The sequence below is a fragment of the Gobio gobio genome (genome assembly GCF_949357685.1).
Source record: "Gobio gobio genome assembly, chromosome: 17".
In the NCBI taxonomy this organism is placed as follows: Eukaryota; Metazoa; Chordata; class Actinopteri; order Cypriniformes; family Gobionidae; genus Gobio; species Gobio gobio.
Window position 1 is genome coordinate 34,564,582 of NC_137110.1, and position 16,230 is coordinate 34,580,811.

The 16,230-nt window shown below is 40.8% G+C and overlaps 1 protein-coding gene across 4 annotated transcripts in view; it reads right to left on the minus strand.

Moving 5' to 3' along the window:
* The window catches only part of spega (striated muscle enriched protein kinase a), an 86,031-nt gene that overhangs the window by 28,847 nt on the left and 40,954 nt on the right, over positions 1-16,230 (minus strand). For all 4 annotated transcript variants that reach the window (XM_079841005.1, XM_079841004.1, XM_079841006.1 and 1 more), the window contains 9 exons: positions 7,805-8,062; positions 7,437-7,595; positions 7,134-7,323; positions 5,209-5,438; positions 4,946-5,065; positions 4,758-4,862; positions 2,915-3,121; positions 2,473-2,596; positions 2,225-2,397 (listed from right to left, as the gene is read on the minus strand). In XM_079841005.1, coding sequence (XP_079697131.1) covers positions 2,225-2,397; positions 2,473-2,596; positions 2,915-3,121; positions 4,758-4,862; positions 4,946-5,065; positions 5,209-5,438; positions 7,134-7,323; positions 7,437-7,595; positions 7,805-8,062 — 1,566 coding nt within the window. The remainder of the gene's footprint in view (positions 1-2,224; positions 2,398-2,472; positions 2,597-2,914; positions 3,122-4,757; positions 4,863-4,945; positions 5,066-5,208; positions 5,439-7,133; positions 7,324-7,436; positions 7,596-7,804; positions 8,063-16,230) is intronic.

The window sequence follows — 16,230 nt, forward strand, 5'->3', positions numbered from 1 at the left end:
GATGCAAATCTCGCACGGCAATTGTTCATTGGCCGGTTCTATATAGCTCGAAGCTGATAGGGGCTCCCAGAAGTGATCCCCAATTCGTCGGTACGTCCGACGTACGTCGAACGTGACCGACTGAAAGGGAACTATAGTTTGACCAACTAGCAGTTAACCAAGGGGCAATCACTCTTAATTTTCCAAATTAGATTTTATATACCTTTTATATACCAATATACCTTTTAATGTAACTTACTTTAAAAAGTTAGGACCAGTCTTGAATACATTTTTTAGATGATTACTAGTCTTAGCAGTTTATGCAACCAGCCACAGGTTGAACTTGATGGGACATTTTTACAATGAATGCAAAATAATCACACATCATACAAATATGCCTGTTAGAGTGCATAATCTGGAGGGAAAAAAAACAACAACAACAACAACAACAAAAAAAAAAAAACCCCCACTGCATTCTAATATTTGTATTCAGTTACCCAAATTATCCAAGTGTGTCCGACTGCATCCCATCGTACTACAAACCACCTCGACTACAAGTTATGCCCCTACAATGAATAGACAATGAAAAGACATACAGATCATACATAAATCACCAGCTGCCGTAATTAATCCTGTTTGCTTTTCCTCAGTTCTTAAAGTATTTTAATTATGAAACTCTACAGTAGATTTTAATTTTGTTCAAGGGGTAGGGTTAGAGTAAAGTTTGGAGATGGAGGTAGGTTTTAGCCAAAATTACCAGTTTATTTTGATTGTTACTATTTTAATGTATATATATTTTTTATTTTTATGATTTCATTACTTAATTGCATTTCATTAAACTCACAAACTCCTGCAGTTCCGTAATGAACTGAAGTCTGGGACACCCTAACAAAATGTGATATTAAATGCTGTTGATAACAAAGAACAGGATTCTATTTGTATTTTTATATCAAAATGGTACAATATCATCCTATTCAAATCAATGTGATAAACAAGTTATGTCTAAAGTAATCTAAAAAGTAATCAAAAAGTAGTCAGAATACATTACCTAAAATGAGTAAATTACATTACTAAATACAATATTTGTCAAGTAATTTGAAATTAGTACTATTTGACTACCAGTTTTAAACTGCAATATACTTGTAAGTTTTCTTTATATCTTTGATATACTTCATACATATAGTTAACTATTTATTTAGGCCCATTATTTTTACACTTACTCCTATCAAGGTATTTTTTAATACTTGAAATATACCTTTAACTCTACTTTAACTCTTTCCCCATCAGCATTTTTCCTAAAAGTTGCCAGCCAGCGCCAGCATTTTTAATCTTTTTTACATAATTTTCTTGGCCCTCAGAATATTTTGTTGAATGAATATCTGGATATGCAATATATCAAAAGATTTATGTGCTTCTGCTTAAAAAAACCTAGCTTCAAGCATTATTTTTTGAATCAGCACCTAAATGTGGGTAAGTTCCCTTTTTAAAAAAGCAACATTTTGAACAAAAAGCTGAGAAAATAACTTTTTGTGATAGACCGAGACCAAACATAGACATAGTCCGAGTAGATTGTGTCCATCAACACCCCCAAAACTGTACAGTCATTTACCTCTTTATGGGTTCGACATTTTATTCGATAACATTAGGCAGTTTGGATTGGAAAATGTTTGATGATCACATATTTTACATGTGCATAAACAATGTGTCTACCGCTTGTTTCTGCTTCTTCTTCGCCTGTGTTTTGATCTGGAGATTCTGTTCTCTTATATATTTCTGAGAAGTACATAAAAGCAGACTGAAAGTATGCTTTCTTATTTTTTATTTAAAAGAAGTATACTAATAGCACACCTTTTTTGAAAGGGTTGTTTCTTTTAGGGAGGCGTAAGATGCAGGGGCATGGTTTGTAGTAATGTGATGCCGACAGATCCTTCTCAAATAATATCTCAGAAAGAAAAGATTTACATACAGTATATTTACATTTATGCATTTAGCACACATAATATATGATATAGGTCATATTATATATGACATATATTACATAATATATGACATAAACATTATGAAAATATCTTCTCAATGTCATTATGATTTCAGACAGGAAACATTTTAGATTAGAGGCATATTATAGATTAGCAAAACACTACTATAAGTGTAGCATTTCTTTTACTGCTTTGCCATGCGTTGTTGCTAATATGTGTGCAGCTAATATTTATACTGAAGTTGAAAATAATGAGTAAGCCTTTACCTGTCATGGCCAGCTGTAGAGTGCAGAGGTCACTGCCATACTGGTTGTTTGCCATGAAGATAAGCTGCCCTACATCTGTGCTTTTCACTTTGGAAATGTGAAGGGCATGCTGGTCATCATCAGGCATGGTCATCTCTAATGCATCAGGTTTGTAGACAAGCTCCAGTCCCCTTCTGGTAAACAATGGCGGACTTAATATTCACAATTTATATTGTAGTCTGAATGTTTAATTTGCATTTAACACTGACCTTTTCCACGTGCCTGTTGCTTGGACATGATTAAGGGTTATTGTGATGGTGGCAGGCTGGTTCTCAACTACATACACAATATCAGGTTTGTCCAGGATGACTGGAGCGTTGTGTAAATACTGTCCTGTGATATGGAAAAACAATGAAAACATGATTTCAACATGTCTACATGCAATGTGCATGCATCAGGCAACGATACAGTCAGCATTTATTCATGAGGGTTCATGAGAAAAAAGGTTAATGAGGGTATGTTTTGGCCCACTGAGATGATCTGCTGCAAGGCTATAGTTATGACAATTTAATTAATTAAAAGTGCAATTAAAACAGAAGATACTGTATGTGTCATCATGAGCAGCATTACAATGTAATAAAAAAGAAACAGATATCTACACATTTATCTACTGTGGGTACAGAGAATTTGAGCACAATTTCTTTGCTATACCTCTGTCAATGAGCTGGACCAGGTCAGTGGGTTGAGAGGGTTTGCTGAATGCTTTTCCAGTAGCACTAAGGACTCTGAAGGAATAACACACCCCCTTAGAAAGTGAGGGCACTGTATAAGAAGTGTCTCTGAGGCTGGAGGCAATGGTTGTCCACAGGGTGGAGCCCAAAGCTTGTTGTTGAACAATATACACGAGTGAAGCAGGATCTGAAATGAATGAAGGACAAGGAAAATGATATCGGGGAGGGCAGGGTAAACAGGTATACTTTGACTGAGATGACTGAGAAGTCATTAGAATGGATTTTTGTTTAAATGACTGAAATTACATCTGTGGTTAAGCTCAATATATTACCATTCTATGTTTTATTCTATGACATAACATACATCAGTAATACACCTTGTGATTAAAAAAAAAAAAAAAAGCATTTACTTGTCTTGAAAAAAGGTGGCTGAATGGAACAACAGAGATTACTAATAAGTGGCTAAATGGAACAACAGAGATTGTCAGGGACATTAAACGTCATCACACTGAATAGGTAAACTCATCTACTCACTAGTCCACATTTTCAGCCTCCCTGTCTTTATAATCACACTCTTGCAAACTAATCTAACTTATATATATTTTAATAAAAACGTATGGATACACTGAAACGTAATAGTGGTGACCTTGAATTTGTGTGAATCTGTGTTGGTTTATAGTCTACATTTAGCTTTAGATTTCATATATCCGTGACAATATATCCCGGCAATCCATGTTTTCATTGTTATACGGTATGGGGCGCTATTATGCATCGTCTGAAAGAGTACAGAATCTCTGGATCAAAACACAGGTGAAAAAGAAGCAGAAAAGCATTGCTTATGCTAATGTAGATGATTTTCTCAGCTTTTTGTTCAAAACGTTGCTTTTATGAAACGTTCCCACATTCAAGTACAGATTAAAAAATTACTTTTTTTTGTTTAAAAGCAGAGGCTCTGTCCTTTCTTTTGATATATTGCATGTTCAGATATTCAAACAAAATATTCTGGGGGCCATGAAAGTTTTGTGAAAATGATGGCGCTGACACTGACTGGCAACAAAAAATAAAACACTTGTGGGGAAAAAGTTAAGGTGGTGGTAGAATTTACACACTGACACATCTTACCTCACTCTCCCCTATTTGTCGATTAATTATCACAGAACATAGAACATGATAAACTAACTTTAAACAAAAAAATATCAGGAACTATCATGCCAGTATAGTTTAAAGGGGATCTCTAATGCCATTTCATGCATTCTGGCTGGATTCTAATGCTAAACATGGCCAAACACTCCTTCAGGATATACTCCTCAGTATATGTTTTTTTTTTGGGCCCTGTAATACGTCATAAAGGGCGGAATTCCTTGTATGGGCATTTCTCTAGGAGCGTGTATGCGCACATCAACCAGAGCGAGAGCAAGAGCACACCCACCAACGTGCTTTGTTCGGGTTACAGAAGCCGTAATTTTGTTTTTAGACCAAAAAATCAACAAATGTCATAGAAGAAGTGTGTTTTTGGTTGTGAGGGAACGATAACCTTGTTCAGCGTTAAGGGAAAAGTACGCAGTATGTTTTTCCAGAGCAGCAATGGAGTTGTGCAAGTGTGTTTGTTTGTTTGTTGCTCAAGTCTCTTTAGCTCTGCCCACAAGTTCAGATGTTTTCGGAAAGAATCGGTACAGCGTATCTGTCTTTTATAAATCTGATAAAACTAAAGACTCTTCGGAGATATGAAGGATGCAAAACTATTCTATAGGTACTCAAGATTAACATGAGATTGGCAGAAATTGTGTGTGTTATACCCTTTAAGATAAGACAGACAAATTTACCTATGGATGGGTCCAGGTTTTTTGGTCTTTTCCAGCTCAATAAGACTGTTCTCCCAGTTACAGATTCAATTACTGGAGGACCGTCAGGTGGCTCAGGAAGGCTAACTGTCAAGAAGCAACAATGTTAGTGAGGCAGACACATATGAATGTTACAATACTACTATATATGAGAGGAAGATCGATCTTACCTGCAACGTATAAATGAGCATAGCAGGCAGCCTTGCCCACTTTATTGAAGATGACACATTTATACACACCACTGTGGCCATGACACACAGAATTAATGACCAGACTGTGAACATCTCTGTCTAGAAGGGGTACATGATATGATATTATTAAAAACGACATGTATTCGGGAGAACCTCCCAGCTAGAATTCAAGGCAGTGTTCGACTATAGATGGATCACAAATATCCTTTAAAATGCTTTTAACAATATTTGTGTGGACTTACACTGTATCATCTTTCTGTCATCAGTGCTCTCTATCTTCTTGCCATTGTGGTACCAAATGATTTTGGGGTATGGTAGGCCTGTTACCATGCACTTCAATACTGCTTCTTTCCCTTCTACTACTTCCAGGTCACTGAGAGGTTTTACAAAGTCTGGCATTGCCTTGTGTTCCACCTCTCCCTCGGACATCTCAGGCTCCTCAGGAATTGATGGCATCTTTTCTAACCTTGACCTGAGGAGTGCAAAATGAACTGACAAATGAGACAATGCAATGAGACAGAAAATGAATACAGGTGCTGGTCATAAAATTAGAATATAATCAAAAAGTTGATTTATTTCACTAATTCCATTGAAAAACTGAAACTTGTATATTATATACATTCATTACACACAGACTGATATATTTCAAATGTTTATTTCTTTTAATTTTGATGATTATAGCTGACAACTAAGGAAAATCCCAAATTCAGTATCTCAGAAAATTTGAATATTGTGAAAAGGTTAAACATTGAAGACACCTGGTGCCACACTCTAATCAGCTAATTAACCCAAAACACCTGCAAAGGCCTTTAAATGGTCTCTCAGTCTAGTTTTGTAGGCTACACTATCATGGGGAAGACTGCTGACTTGACAAAAGACGACCATTGACACCTTGCACAAGGAGGACAAGACACAAAAGGTCATTGCAAAAGAGGCTGGCTGTTCACAGAGCTCTGTGTCCACGCACATTAATAGAGAGGCGAAGGGAAGGAAAAGATGTGGTAGAAAAAAGTGTACAAGCAATAGGGATAACCGCACCCTACTGATTAAGATGAGAGGAGTGTGAAACAAAACCCATTCAAAAATGTGGGGGAGATTAACAAAGAGTGGACTGCAGCTGGAGTCAGTGCTTCAAGAACCACTACGCACAGACGTATTCAAGACATGGGTTTCAGCTGTCGCATTCCTTGTGTCAAGTCACTCTTGAACAACAGACAGCGTCAGAAGCGTCTCGCCTGGGCTAAAGACAAAAAGGACTGGACTGCTGCTGAGTGGTCTAAAGTTATGTTCTCTGATGAAAGTAAATTTTGCATTTCCTTTGGAAAACAGGGTCCCAGAGTCTGGAGGAAGAGATGAGAGGCTCACAATCCACGTTGCTTGAGGTCCAGTGTAAAGTTTCCACACTCAGTGATGGTTTGGGGTGCAATGTCATCTGCTGGTGTTGGTCCACTGTGTTTTCTGAGGTCCAAGGTCAATGCAGCCGTATCCCAGGAAGATTTAGAACACTTCATGCTTCCAGCTGCTGACCAACTTTATGGAGATGCAGATTTCATTTTTCAACAGGACTTGGTACCTGCACACAACCAGTACCTGGTTTAAGGACCATGGTATCCCTGTTCTTAATTGGCCAGCAAACTCGCCTGACCTTAACCCCATAGAAAATCTATGGGGTATTGTGAAGAGGAAGATGCGACATTCCAGACCCAACAATGCAGAAGAGCTGAAGGCCACTATCAGAGCAACCTGGGCTCTCATAACACCTGAGCAGTGCCACAGACTGATCGACTCCATGCCACGCCAGTAATTCAGGCAAAAGGAGCCCCAGCTAAGTATTGAGTGCTGTACATGCTCATACTTTTCATGTTCATACTATTCAGTCGGGCAATATTTCAAAAAATCCTTTCTTTGTATTGGTCTTAAGTAATATTATAATTTTCTGAGATACTGAATTTGGGATTTTCCTTAGTTGTCAGTTATAGTCATCAAAATAAAAAGAAAAAAACATTTGAAATATATCAGTCTGTGTGTAATGAATGCATGCAATATACAAGTTTCACTTTTTGAATGGAATTAGTGAAATAAATACACTTTTTGATGATATTCTAATTAAATGACCAGCACCTGTATATATATTTAATTAGACATTAAGAAGAGTCTGTCTTCTTACATGTGAGTAGATATGGCCGGTCGAGGTTCCTGTATATAGAGTTCAGCTGAGCTCTCTGCTTCTCCATGAACATTTCGAGCAATTACTGTGTAGAATCCCTCACTCTCCTTGTTGACATAAGTGATGAGTAAAGAGTGGTGCCCATTTACTTTGAGAATGCGAATATTATCCGTCTCCACCACAGGTTGTTCTAGTACACAAAATAGGTATTTTCAATCAATGTTGACAAATGTCTATGTTGCTTTTATTCCAAGCAGAGTTATTTCAGAAAATGACTTCTGCAGCTGGCTCTTTATTTTTTACCACAATGAGTCCAGGTGACTTCAGGAGGTGGAGATCCACTGACTTTGCAATCAAATTGTGCAGACCATCCCTCAGTAGCCTCCAGTACCTCCAGTTTCCGTGTGAAGAGTGGCTCCTTAGATGGAATCACCAGAAGATTAGCTGTACAAGTGAGCTTTTCTGTACCATACAAGTAGGAAAAAATAAGCACAGTTAAAATTAATCAGAAGTATTGGGAGCTAAAAAGCAGTACTGGAAAACAATATGATATGATATATTATGTGGTGATTGATATGATGATATGAACGAATAGGTTGCCTGTTTATGCATATATGATGTAACACAGGTATGCTCACTTTTCACAGTTGTTATGACTCCTAGTCTCCTACCTTTTGCTGAACTGACTTTGCAAGTATAGATTCCACTGTAGTCTTCATGTGCAGATTTTAACAGAAGACGGCATCTGTGTCCATCGAATTGCATCTTACAATCAAATTGCGCTGGCTGTATCAACTTCCCATTGGCCAGCCAATCAACATCCACAGCCTTTGGCCCAGTTATGAAACATTCAAGCAAGGCTATATCTCCTGCCTTGACCTTTACATCCTGCATTGATCTGGTAATAGTAAGAGATGACTCAGCAGGAGCTGAGCAGAAAAGAACAGTCACAAGTCATGTACCACCAAAAGTTCAATCCTTAGTTTGAAATAGAATTACTTGCAGAAATATCAACATTTATTGACAATATTAAGATACAGTGGGGTTAAAAGGTCTAACATTGAACAACTGGGATTGTTTCCATTTAAATCTGGAAATAAAAAAGTTTGATGTAAAATGAAAAACAGATTATCTGGGTCACTAAAACACTGACCATGTTAGCTTCTATACATATTGTGAAAACTGTAAATAATGAAAGGGGAGATTGATTTAATTTTATCTGATTTACATTCAATATATTCAATTAAATATAGAGAAGCCCACCAACTAGTGAAAAAAGAATTAAAATTAGCAAAATTGCAGTATAAGGAAAACATTTAAACTATTTTTTCTAACGGGAGATGGAGTGGAGTGTAGCCTGGGATGGAGTGAAGTCTATATAATTGGAACTAAACAGAAGACAAAAAGTATTACTTTACAAGGGAAACTCGATTATGAACTAGCAGAGAATTTTAATTCATTTTATACACGTTTTGATACTCATTATTATACCTCTGACCTGTATGATCATTTTGGAAATCCAAAGACTGTAGATAATGTTACATTTCAACTTAGTGAAGCTGACGTACGTAGTTGTTTTGGCCAAGTTAAGGTTAAGAAGAGTCCAGGTCCTGATCACATTGGTGGCAGCATGTTGAGGACGTGTGCTGAGCAGCTTTCAGGGATTTATTCTTTTATTTTTAATAAATCCTTGAAACTTTCTAAAGTCCCTTGTCTTTGGAAAAACTCTATAGTAGTGCCAATTGCGAAAAAAATAAATCCTCTTTCTCTTAATGACTATAGGCCCATTGCACTTACTTCCTTGGTTATGAAATCTTTTGAAAAATTAGTAAGGGAGGAAATTTTAGCTTTATCTCAGTCAGCCCTTGATCCTATGCAGTTTGCCTATAGATCAGGTAGAGGAGTGGAAGATGCCACTTGTACCATATTAAATATGATTTTAAAACATTTGGAAGGCACAAAAAATCATGTACGTTTGCTTTTTAGTGATTTTTCCTCTGCTTTTAATTGTGTTCAGCCCCATATTTTGGCTAAGAAACTTATTGAACATTTTCATTTAGACCCAGCCATTGTGTGTTGCTGGTGGATTTTTTAACCAACAGAGTCCAAAGAGTATGTGTTAATTGTGTGTTGTCTAATGCATTGGTATCGTCCACTGGTACACCTCAGGGTTGTGTTTTATCCCCTCTTTTGTTTTCTTTATACACTGATGATTGTCGTAGTGTTTTTGAAGGAAGACACATTGTTAAATTCCCAGACGACTCTGTGATTGTGTCTCTCCTCACTGAGTCAGATGGGAATCATGGTCCAGTGGTTGATCATTTAATTCAATGGTGTGAGGATTCTTTTTTAAATATTAATGCTTCTAAGACAAAAGAGATGTCCATTGATTTCCGTAAGAAGAACTCTGTCCCTGTGCTACCTGTTGTCATAAAGGGACATCAAGTAGATGTGGTCGAACAGTATAAATATTTAGGGACTGTACTTGATGATAAACTATAATTTGAAGCAAATACTGATATTATTAGAGGAAAAGCTCTTCAGCGTATGTATTTTTTGAGTAAACTTCGAACTTTTAATATGGATGCTTCTTTCATGAGACTGTTTTATTCCTGTTTTATTGAATCTGTCTTAAGTTTCTCTATTATTTGCTGGTATGGTAATTTAGTATAGGTGGCGGTATGTGATTTCGACACTAATCCGCCAATGAAGAATATGTACCTATTGTACATGTTGACCATAGGTAAGGAAAATATATATAATTATTGATTTTGGTCATGATAACATTTGTTTATTGGTTTTATTTTTTGTGGGACATAGCTAGCATTGTCAGCAATGTATTGTTGAAATGGCACAATTTCCTGTCTAGCTTAAAGTACTTTAAGTTTCACTTAGCTGCATCACAAGATTAACATAAGTATGATGTAGAGTTTTGTCTACAAATATAAAATTTAGTTAAATATAGCTAATCAAATCGCTGTAACGCAACTTGTTTTCGAACTCCTGACTACTCCTGGAGCAAAACCCCAGTGAAAATGCCATTGCCTCACCGACAGTGTCACTAACCAACATTTAACCTTGCTTTTTAGTTTTGCTTTATGCTAAAATACTAATTCACTAATTAATCAGTAATACATTTCCATATGTAATTATTTTATTAAAATAATTTTAGGTACTCTTTTTAAAAAAATGTATGCCCAGAATTAGTGGCAGGTTGCTCTGTCAGTGGTAGGGGAAACATTGACTTAAACTGGTAACAATTTATTTTGATGGTCCCTTTTGAACATCCTGTTGACCATAGGAGCCGATTTATGTTTCTGCTGGTGGGTGCCTGCACTTCATACTCAACACTTTACTCAAGTGTCACAATCTTGTAATGTTATTGAATAGATATTTTTATTTTGAGGCTTTTCCAAGAAAATATGGATAAATGTGGTTGTTTGAATTGGATTAATCAACCATTATATCATGTAATTAATTTGATTGTAATTTCATAAGTGAATGGTTATCCTTTCACTTTTGTATCCACAGGTTGATTACAAGCATAGGACTGCAGGAATGAGTCATAAACCCTAGAAATGAGGATGCATATTTTTCAATTGTTCCGAAGTCAACAGGTTTTGTGAATGGGTTTTGGTTAAATGCTTAAAATAAGGTATATTGTTAATACAAGCTCAATATATTTTCATATTTTGTTCTACAATTTTGTAAATTAATCTCCAGAAAGTTTGGTGAATCCACCTCTTGCAGGTTCTTTAAAAGTGTTAGAATAAAAGTTTATTTTGATAATTCATTGCTTGCCTCATTAAGGTTAGGGTTAGCATCAAACATTTGTGAATTTCAGTTTCACTTAGAATTTAAAGGTCCCATGGCATGGCATTTTTCTATTATTTTATAGTGTTTCCTGAGGTGTACTTATATTGTTAGTATGATTTTTACATCATAAAATGTCATAATTTAGAAATAAAAGGCATTTTTTCTATACTGCTGTTTGCCCTGTGGCTGAATGCCCTGCTTCAAGAGGCGTGTCGGCTGTGAGACTTCAGTAAAAACGCCCACTGTTGTGATTGGCTGACATCTTTGCATTTTAAATGAGCGGAGGGGGCGTGGTTTAATTAGGTCTACGACGCACGAGCTGCTGCCAGAGAGACGGATGGACCGGAGTTCACTTCACATCAGTTCTGTCAGTCTCAGTTCAGTGAACTGTTATAGTTCTGCCAGAAAGACTCGGGAGAATAAATACTGTGACAATTATCCATTTATTAACAACCCAGCAAGCAATAAAGTATATTGGCATAGGCCCCGTCCGTAGCTCGCAATCTGAGGGTCCGGACTCTGCATATCCTGCCTGAAGACGAAGGCAGAGGCGCAGCCGACCCCCACGTGAGGTATGGAAGGGACCATCCTGGTGGTGGTGGGGTGGATGTAGGGAAGGATTTGACTTGGAGGTGGTGGGGAGGATGGCGGTGAATGGGAGCGTCAGCATCTGCGAACTCAGACATGAGTAAGTACCGATCTTTTATACCCAGGTCTTTAGCATGTGATTGGATAGATAAAATTAAAGTGACATGACAATTAAGTCTTCCTGGCAGAACTTACGCTAAAGCTTCCATTTACAGCATATACTTCAGGTAATTAGTTTATTTCTAGTCAGAGGGGCTGTCACTCATGTCAGAAAGTTAGTAACTTTAGTAAATTATGGATCAGCGCTGACTCGAGACGTGAACCGTTTAGAACGATTCAGTCCGATTTGGTGAACTGGTTCGGTTCACTAAAAAGAACCGATTCAAAAGAATGATTCGTTCGCGAACCGGACATCACGGAGACGGAGCGATTGCTAACAAAGTTATTTATAGTAACTACTGAGTTGTGAGAGCGCTGTCTGTCAGCGCGAGTTTATTGTGTTTGTATCTGAGAGTTCTGAATAAACACGAGTCCCAGTCACGCCGAGTCCGTCTTCATCCTTATTCTACCAACTTTGTAACACATGCAATGTACCATTACAGCTGTCGAGATGAACGAGTTAGTAAGTGTTGATTAAAGCAGTATTTCTAGATATGTTCCAATTGCATGAAAAGCGTCAGTGACGCGCATTGAGGAACTTACACAGCGCAAACAAAGACACAACAGCAGTAATCGAATGTAATCCAGTTTATTGTGGGGATAGCTGGCTAGCCTAGCCCAGATACCCTCACGCTTACCCCCGTCTGCTTAATCTCGCGCCGCGTATGGTGCCTCCGCTGTGGGCCAGATGCAGTACTGGGGGTCGGGGATGTTGAAGGCCGAGCTTCGGCGTGTGTGAGGTTTATCTCTAAAGATGCTGCTGTACAGTCTAGTACAGACTACTCTGCTGATGTTGAGCAGAAACAACTGTATGCACATTTAAGAACAGATAGACGCGACAAGGACGTACAAAAACACTGACTCACAAGATAGAAAACACGAAAACACCGTTCTTTCGGGAGAGAGAGAAGCCGCCGTGTGTGCAAGAATAATAAATAATTAGCTTCACATAAGAAATCAATGATCACAGGTCAGAAGGAACTGAAGAAAGACTTCTGTTTTCATTTGTGCATCCAAACACTGAGAAACTGCCAGCTTTCACTCGTTCACAAGTAACGTTAATGATCTCTTGCGCTTGCATGGGTGTGCCAGATTCTCTGGGTGGAGGAAAGGGAGGTAACCGTTCCTGCTTGGACGTCAAACCAGGAGACTTCAGGATTGGCTAGTCTGGCCTGTCATTTTCTCAAAGGCAGAGAAAGACAGCCAGAACTCGGTTTTACACCGATCAACATTTCTATCCACTTGGGGACAATATTCAGGCTAGGGGAACTCATATTAATGTTGAAATACCTCATAAAATGAAAATTTCATGCCATGGGACCTTTAAAGTTTGTTAGTTTTGTCTTAAAATTAACACTGAGTCTGGCTTGCATCCAAGTTCCCTTTCGAAAGGGAACTCGAGCTGCGTCAGCTGACGCTACGGGGAACGCCTCCAGCGTGACAGGTGTCTGAACTACTATCGAATCACGGCAATCCTATTGACCGGCGACAGCCTATGATATCATCAAGGTGCGACCAGGAAGTATATAAGGGCGCCTTGCCAACATGACACCGCTTCTTCGTCTTCAGGGACTGTTTTGTCTGTATGCTTCAAGTTAAGGTAATCCAAATTCATGTATTTCTGCCGGGGATCAAGAGCATGCTCATTCAGCTCTTATGGAGCTGTTTGTTTGTTTGTGTATGTGAGCGTTTGTCAATCCGAGATCACTCCGTTCTCGTCTGATTCTCTTCCTGAGGGAAGAGGGTTTGGCATCCGATACTGATGATGCCGTCCCGCTCATGCCGAGGCTGAGCGCGGACGCGTGTCACTGGTTTCTTGGATAGAGCTCGCTTAGGCGGCTGACGAGACTTATCTGCAAGTGCTCTAGGGATGGCGGTGAGAAGGGAGTTTAATCTTCTCGGCCATCCCGACTGTGTATGATGAGCCTTTGAATGTTATAAAACGCGCTGCAGGCGGGCTGCGGCTGTCATGTTGGTGCGTTAGAGGAGAGATCGCTAGATTAAGCTATTGATCTCTCCCCGTCCATAATCATCGGCTCAGTTGGGCTTTTTCATTCCTTCCTGATCTTCCTATTTAGATAGAGAGGGCATGGAATAACCCATATTCGGCTTGTTCCCTGACATCAGCGGTATGTCGCTGACGTTGGGAGGATAAGAGAATATGGGTATGTGTCGTCGCCACCGACTGACGGGTGCAATCTCGTATCTGGGTGGGCGAGGACACTGAGAGCTCCAACCCTACCATCTAATTCTTCAAAATGATGTTTCGAAGCAAACCTATTGGCAGGGCAAACACAGCAGCAGGTCAGCCCAGTGCTACTTCTCTCACCATGGCGGTGTTGCAAAGATGCGCACCGGGCAGATCTGCTGAGGATCTCAATCAGGGGATGTTTTTCTGATGCAGTGGTGGTGTACCAGCCGGAGACTGGGTCTGAGGACCAGCATTGCTGAGGTGCATGCGGCAGCGTCTGAGGACCTGCATACCACTGAGATCCGGGTCCCTGGCAGGCGGGAGGCGTCACGGTCCAAGGACCGAAGACGCGGCCCGAGGGCCAGCATCGCCTCTCGGGCGCCCCCTCAGTTGAGGGTGAGGCGCACGGAGGCGGACTCCCGGGGGAAGTAGGAGTTCTATATCACAATCACAGTCAAAAAAACAAAAAAAAAGCGTTGATGATGGGTCTCCTACTTGAAGTAAGAATTGCATTGACCCTCACTCCTCTACTTCATCTCCTCCCTAGGCGCTTCTTACGTCCGGCCTGCTGGGCCCATGATGATGATATTCTAGGCCCGCCTGGCTGGTCTGTGAGAGTAAGTCTTCTTTGAAAACATTATATGTTTGTGCATAATGCTATTCTTTAGCTAGTAGAGATTTACCGCCTCTCCGTGTTATCTCTCTCACCTATGTGAGTAGTTGTATTTGCCGCTCTTGCTCGCGGGCTTGTGGCGTGCAGGGGCGAGTTTTGTTTTACTAGCTTTAAGTATAAAGTAGCCACGACCGGGTAAGCACTAATGCATGAGCTGTAGTGAGATCTGTGCCCAGCCCTGTTGGGCTTTGGAATGGGTTTCGGGGACTCGTTGTTTTTACGTAAGGGGTAATAATATTTCTTTCCCGAGCCTTAAGTAGATCTAGTGCAGGCTTAGCGCCGCACCACTTGGCCTAGGCTTTGCTAAGGATGGGGGGCGTTTCCTTTAAAGGCAGGTATTGTCACCCCGGGCCTGTCTTTTAAGTATAAGAACAGTGCTTTGTTTTCTGCATCCTTGATTCAGCCTCCTCTTATTACCCCGCCCCCTTCTCTGCATTCTGGGGTTATTTAGTAATGCAGTCTAGGTGTTGCAGCAGAGATAGCGACTTTGCCAGTGGTCGTGGGGCGGGGTTAAGCGTCTTTCGCTTGTGTGCGATTAGACTTATTTTGCTGTAACCCGCCTTTCAGAGCTTGTGTGGCCGCCACCTTCTGGCAGCCCCCGGCCTCATCCTGGAGGATGGCACGGCCGATGGGCTGCATATTTGTATGATGTTTTTCACCCTTTGCTCTATGTCTTCTGCTCCACCTTCTTCAGGGCTCGGGTTGAGCTGAACATCGCAACCTCCTGCATGGCGGTTTTGGTCGGATGCTCCCCTGAGGCCCGAGCATTGCCAATAGCTGACGCCCTTGCATGATCGGCAGGCCGCTGTATGAAAAAGTAAGGCAGCCGCCCCAAAGCAGGTGACGTAAGTTGTACTCCCCTCGCTTTAGAGGATTTTTTAAGCAGTTTGTTCGCTGAGTGCACTGCTCTTGGCAATGTGTTTAGGTTCATGTCTGTAGGCAACTGCCCGTGAGACTGCGCCGTCACGGAGGCCCTCTAGCTCCTGGGATGGAGCCAGCCCCAGGTGCGGGCATATGAAGGCCAGCTGGTTGTGAGTAGCCAGCTTGGGCAGGCTGGGCAGCAGATTCCAGGACAGGTGGTAGGCATCATCTTGATCATCAGCCCCCTTGCAAGAGAGTCTCGATGTCGCGGCCCGTGTGGCCCTGGGAGGATTTTCTCCGTCGATGTCGACTTCAGCAGAAACCTCGTCAAATAGTAGGCCCTCTTTGACCTCCTTGGGGATGAGTCCCCAGGTGATAACTGGATGTCCAGTTCTTCGTCAGCACCAGACAGCTACCGTCAGCCCGGGTGCAGCAGCCAGCCTTCCACTAACTGCGGCAGGGTTCACAGAATCTGCAGACTGCCTATTTGGAGATAGGCCCAGCAAGGCCTCCCTGAGGGGTAGGCTCCCATTTTTGGGTCACCTGGCTCAGGTAGTAGGCCCCACCAGGCCTCCCTGAAGAGCCTGCTGTGAGTAGCAGGCCTCCCCCGAGGGGGTATTCCTGGGCATTAGTCCCTCGACGGCTGGCACGAGCTGCTAGTAGGTGGTAGGCGCTACCAGGCCTCCCTAAGGGCCTGCTGTGGGGTAAGCAGGCTAACTTGACCTCCCCTGAGGGGGCGCTCCCGGGCTCCAGTCACTGGATGGCTAGCACGAGTTGCTAGTAGGGAGTAGGCCTCACCTGGCCTCTCC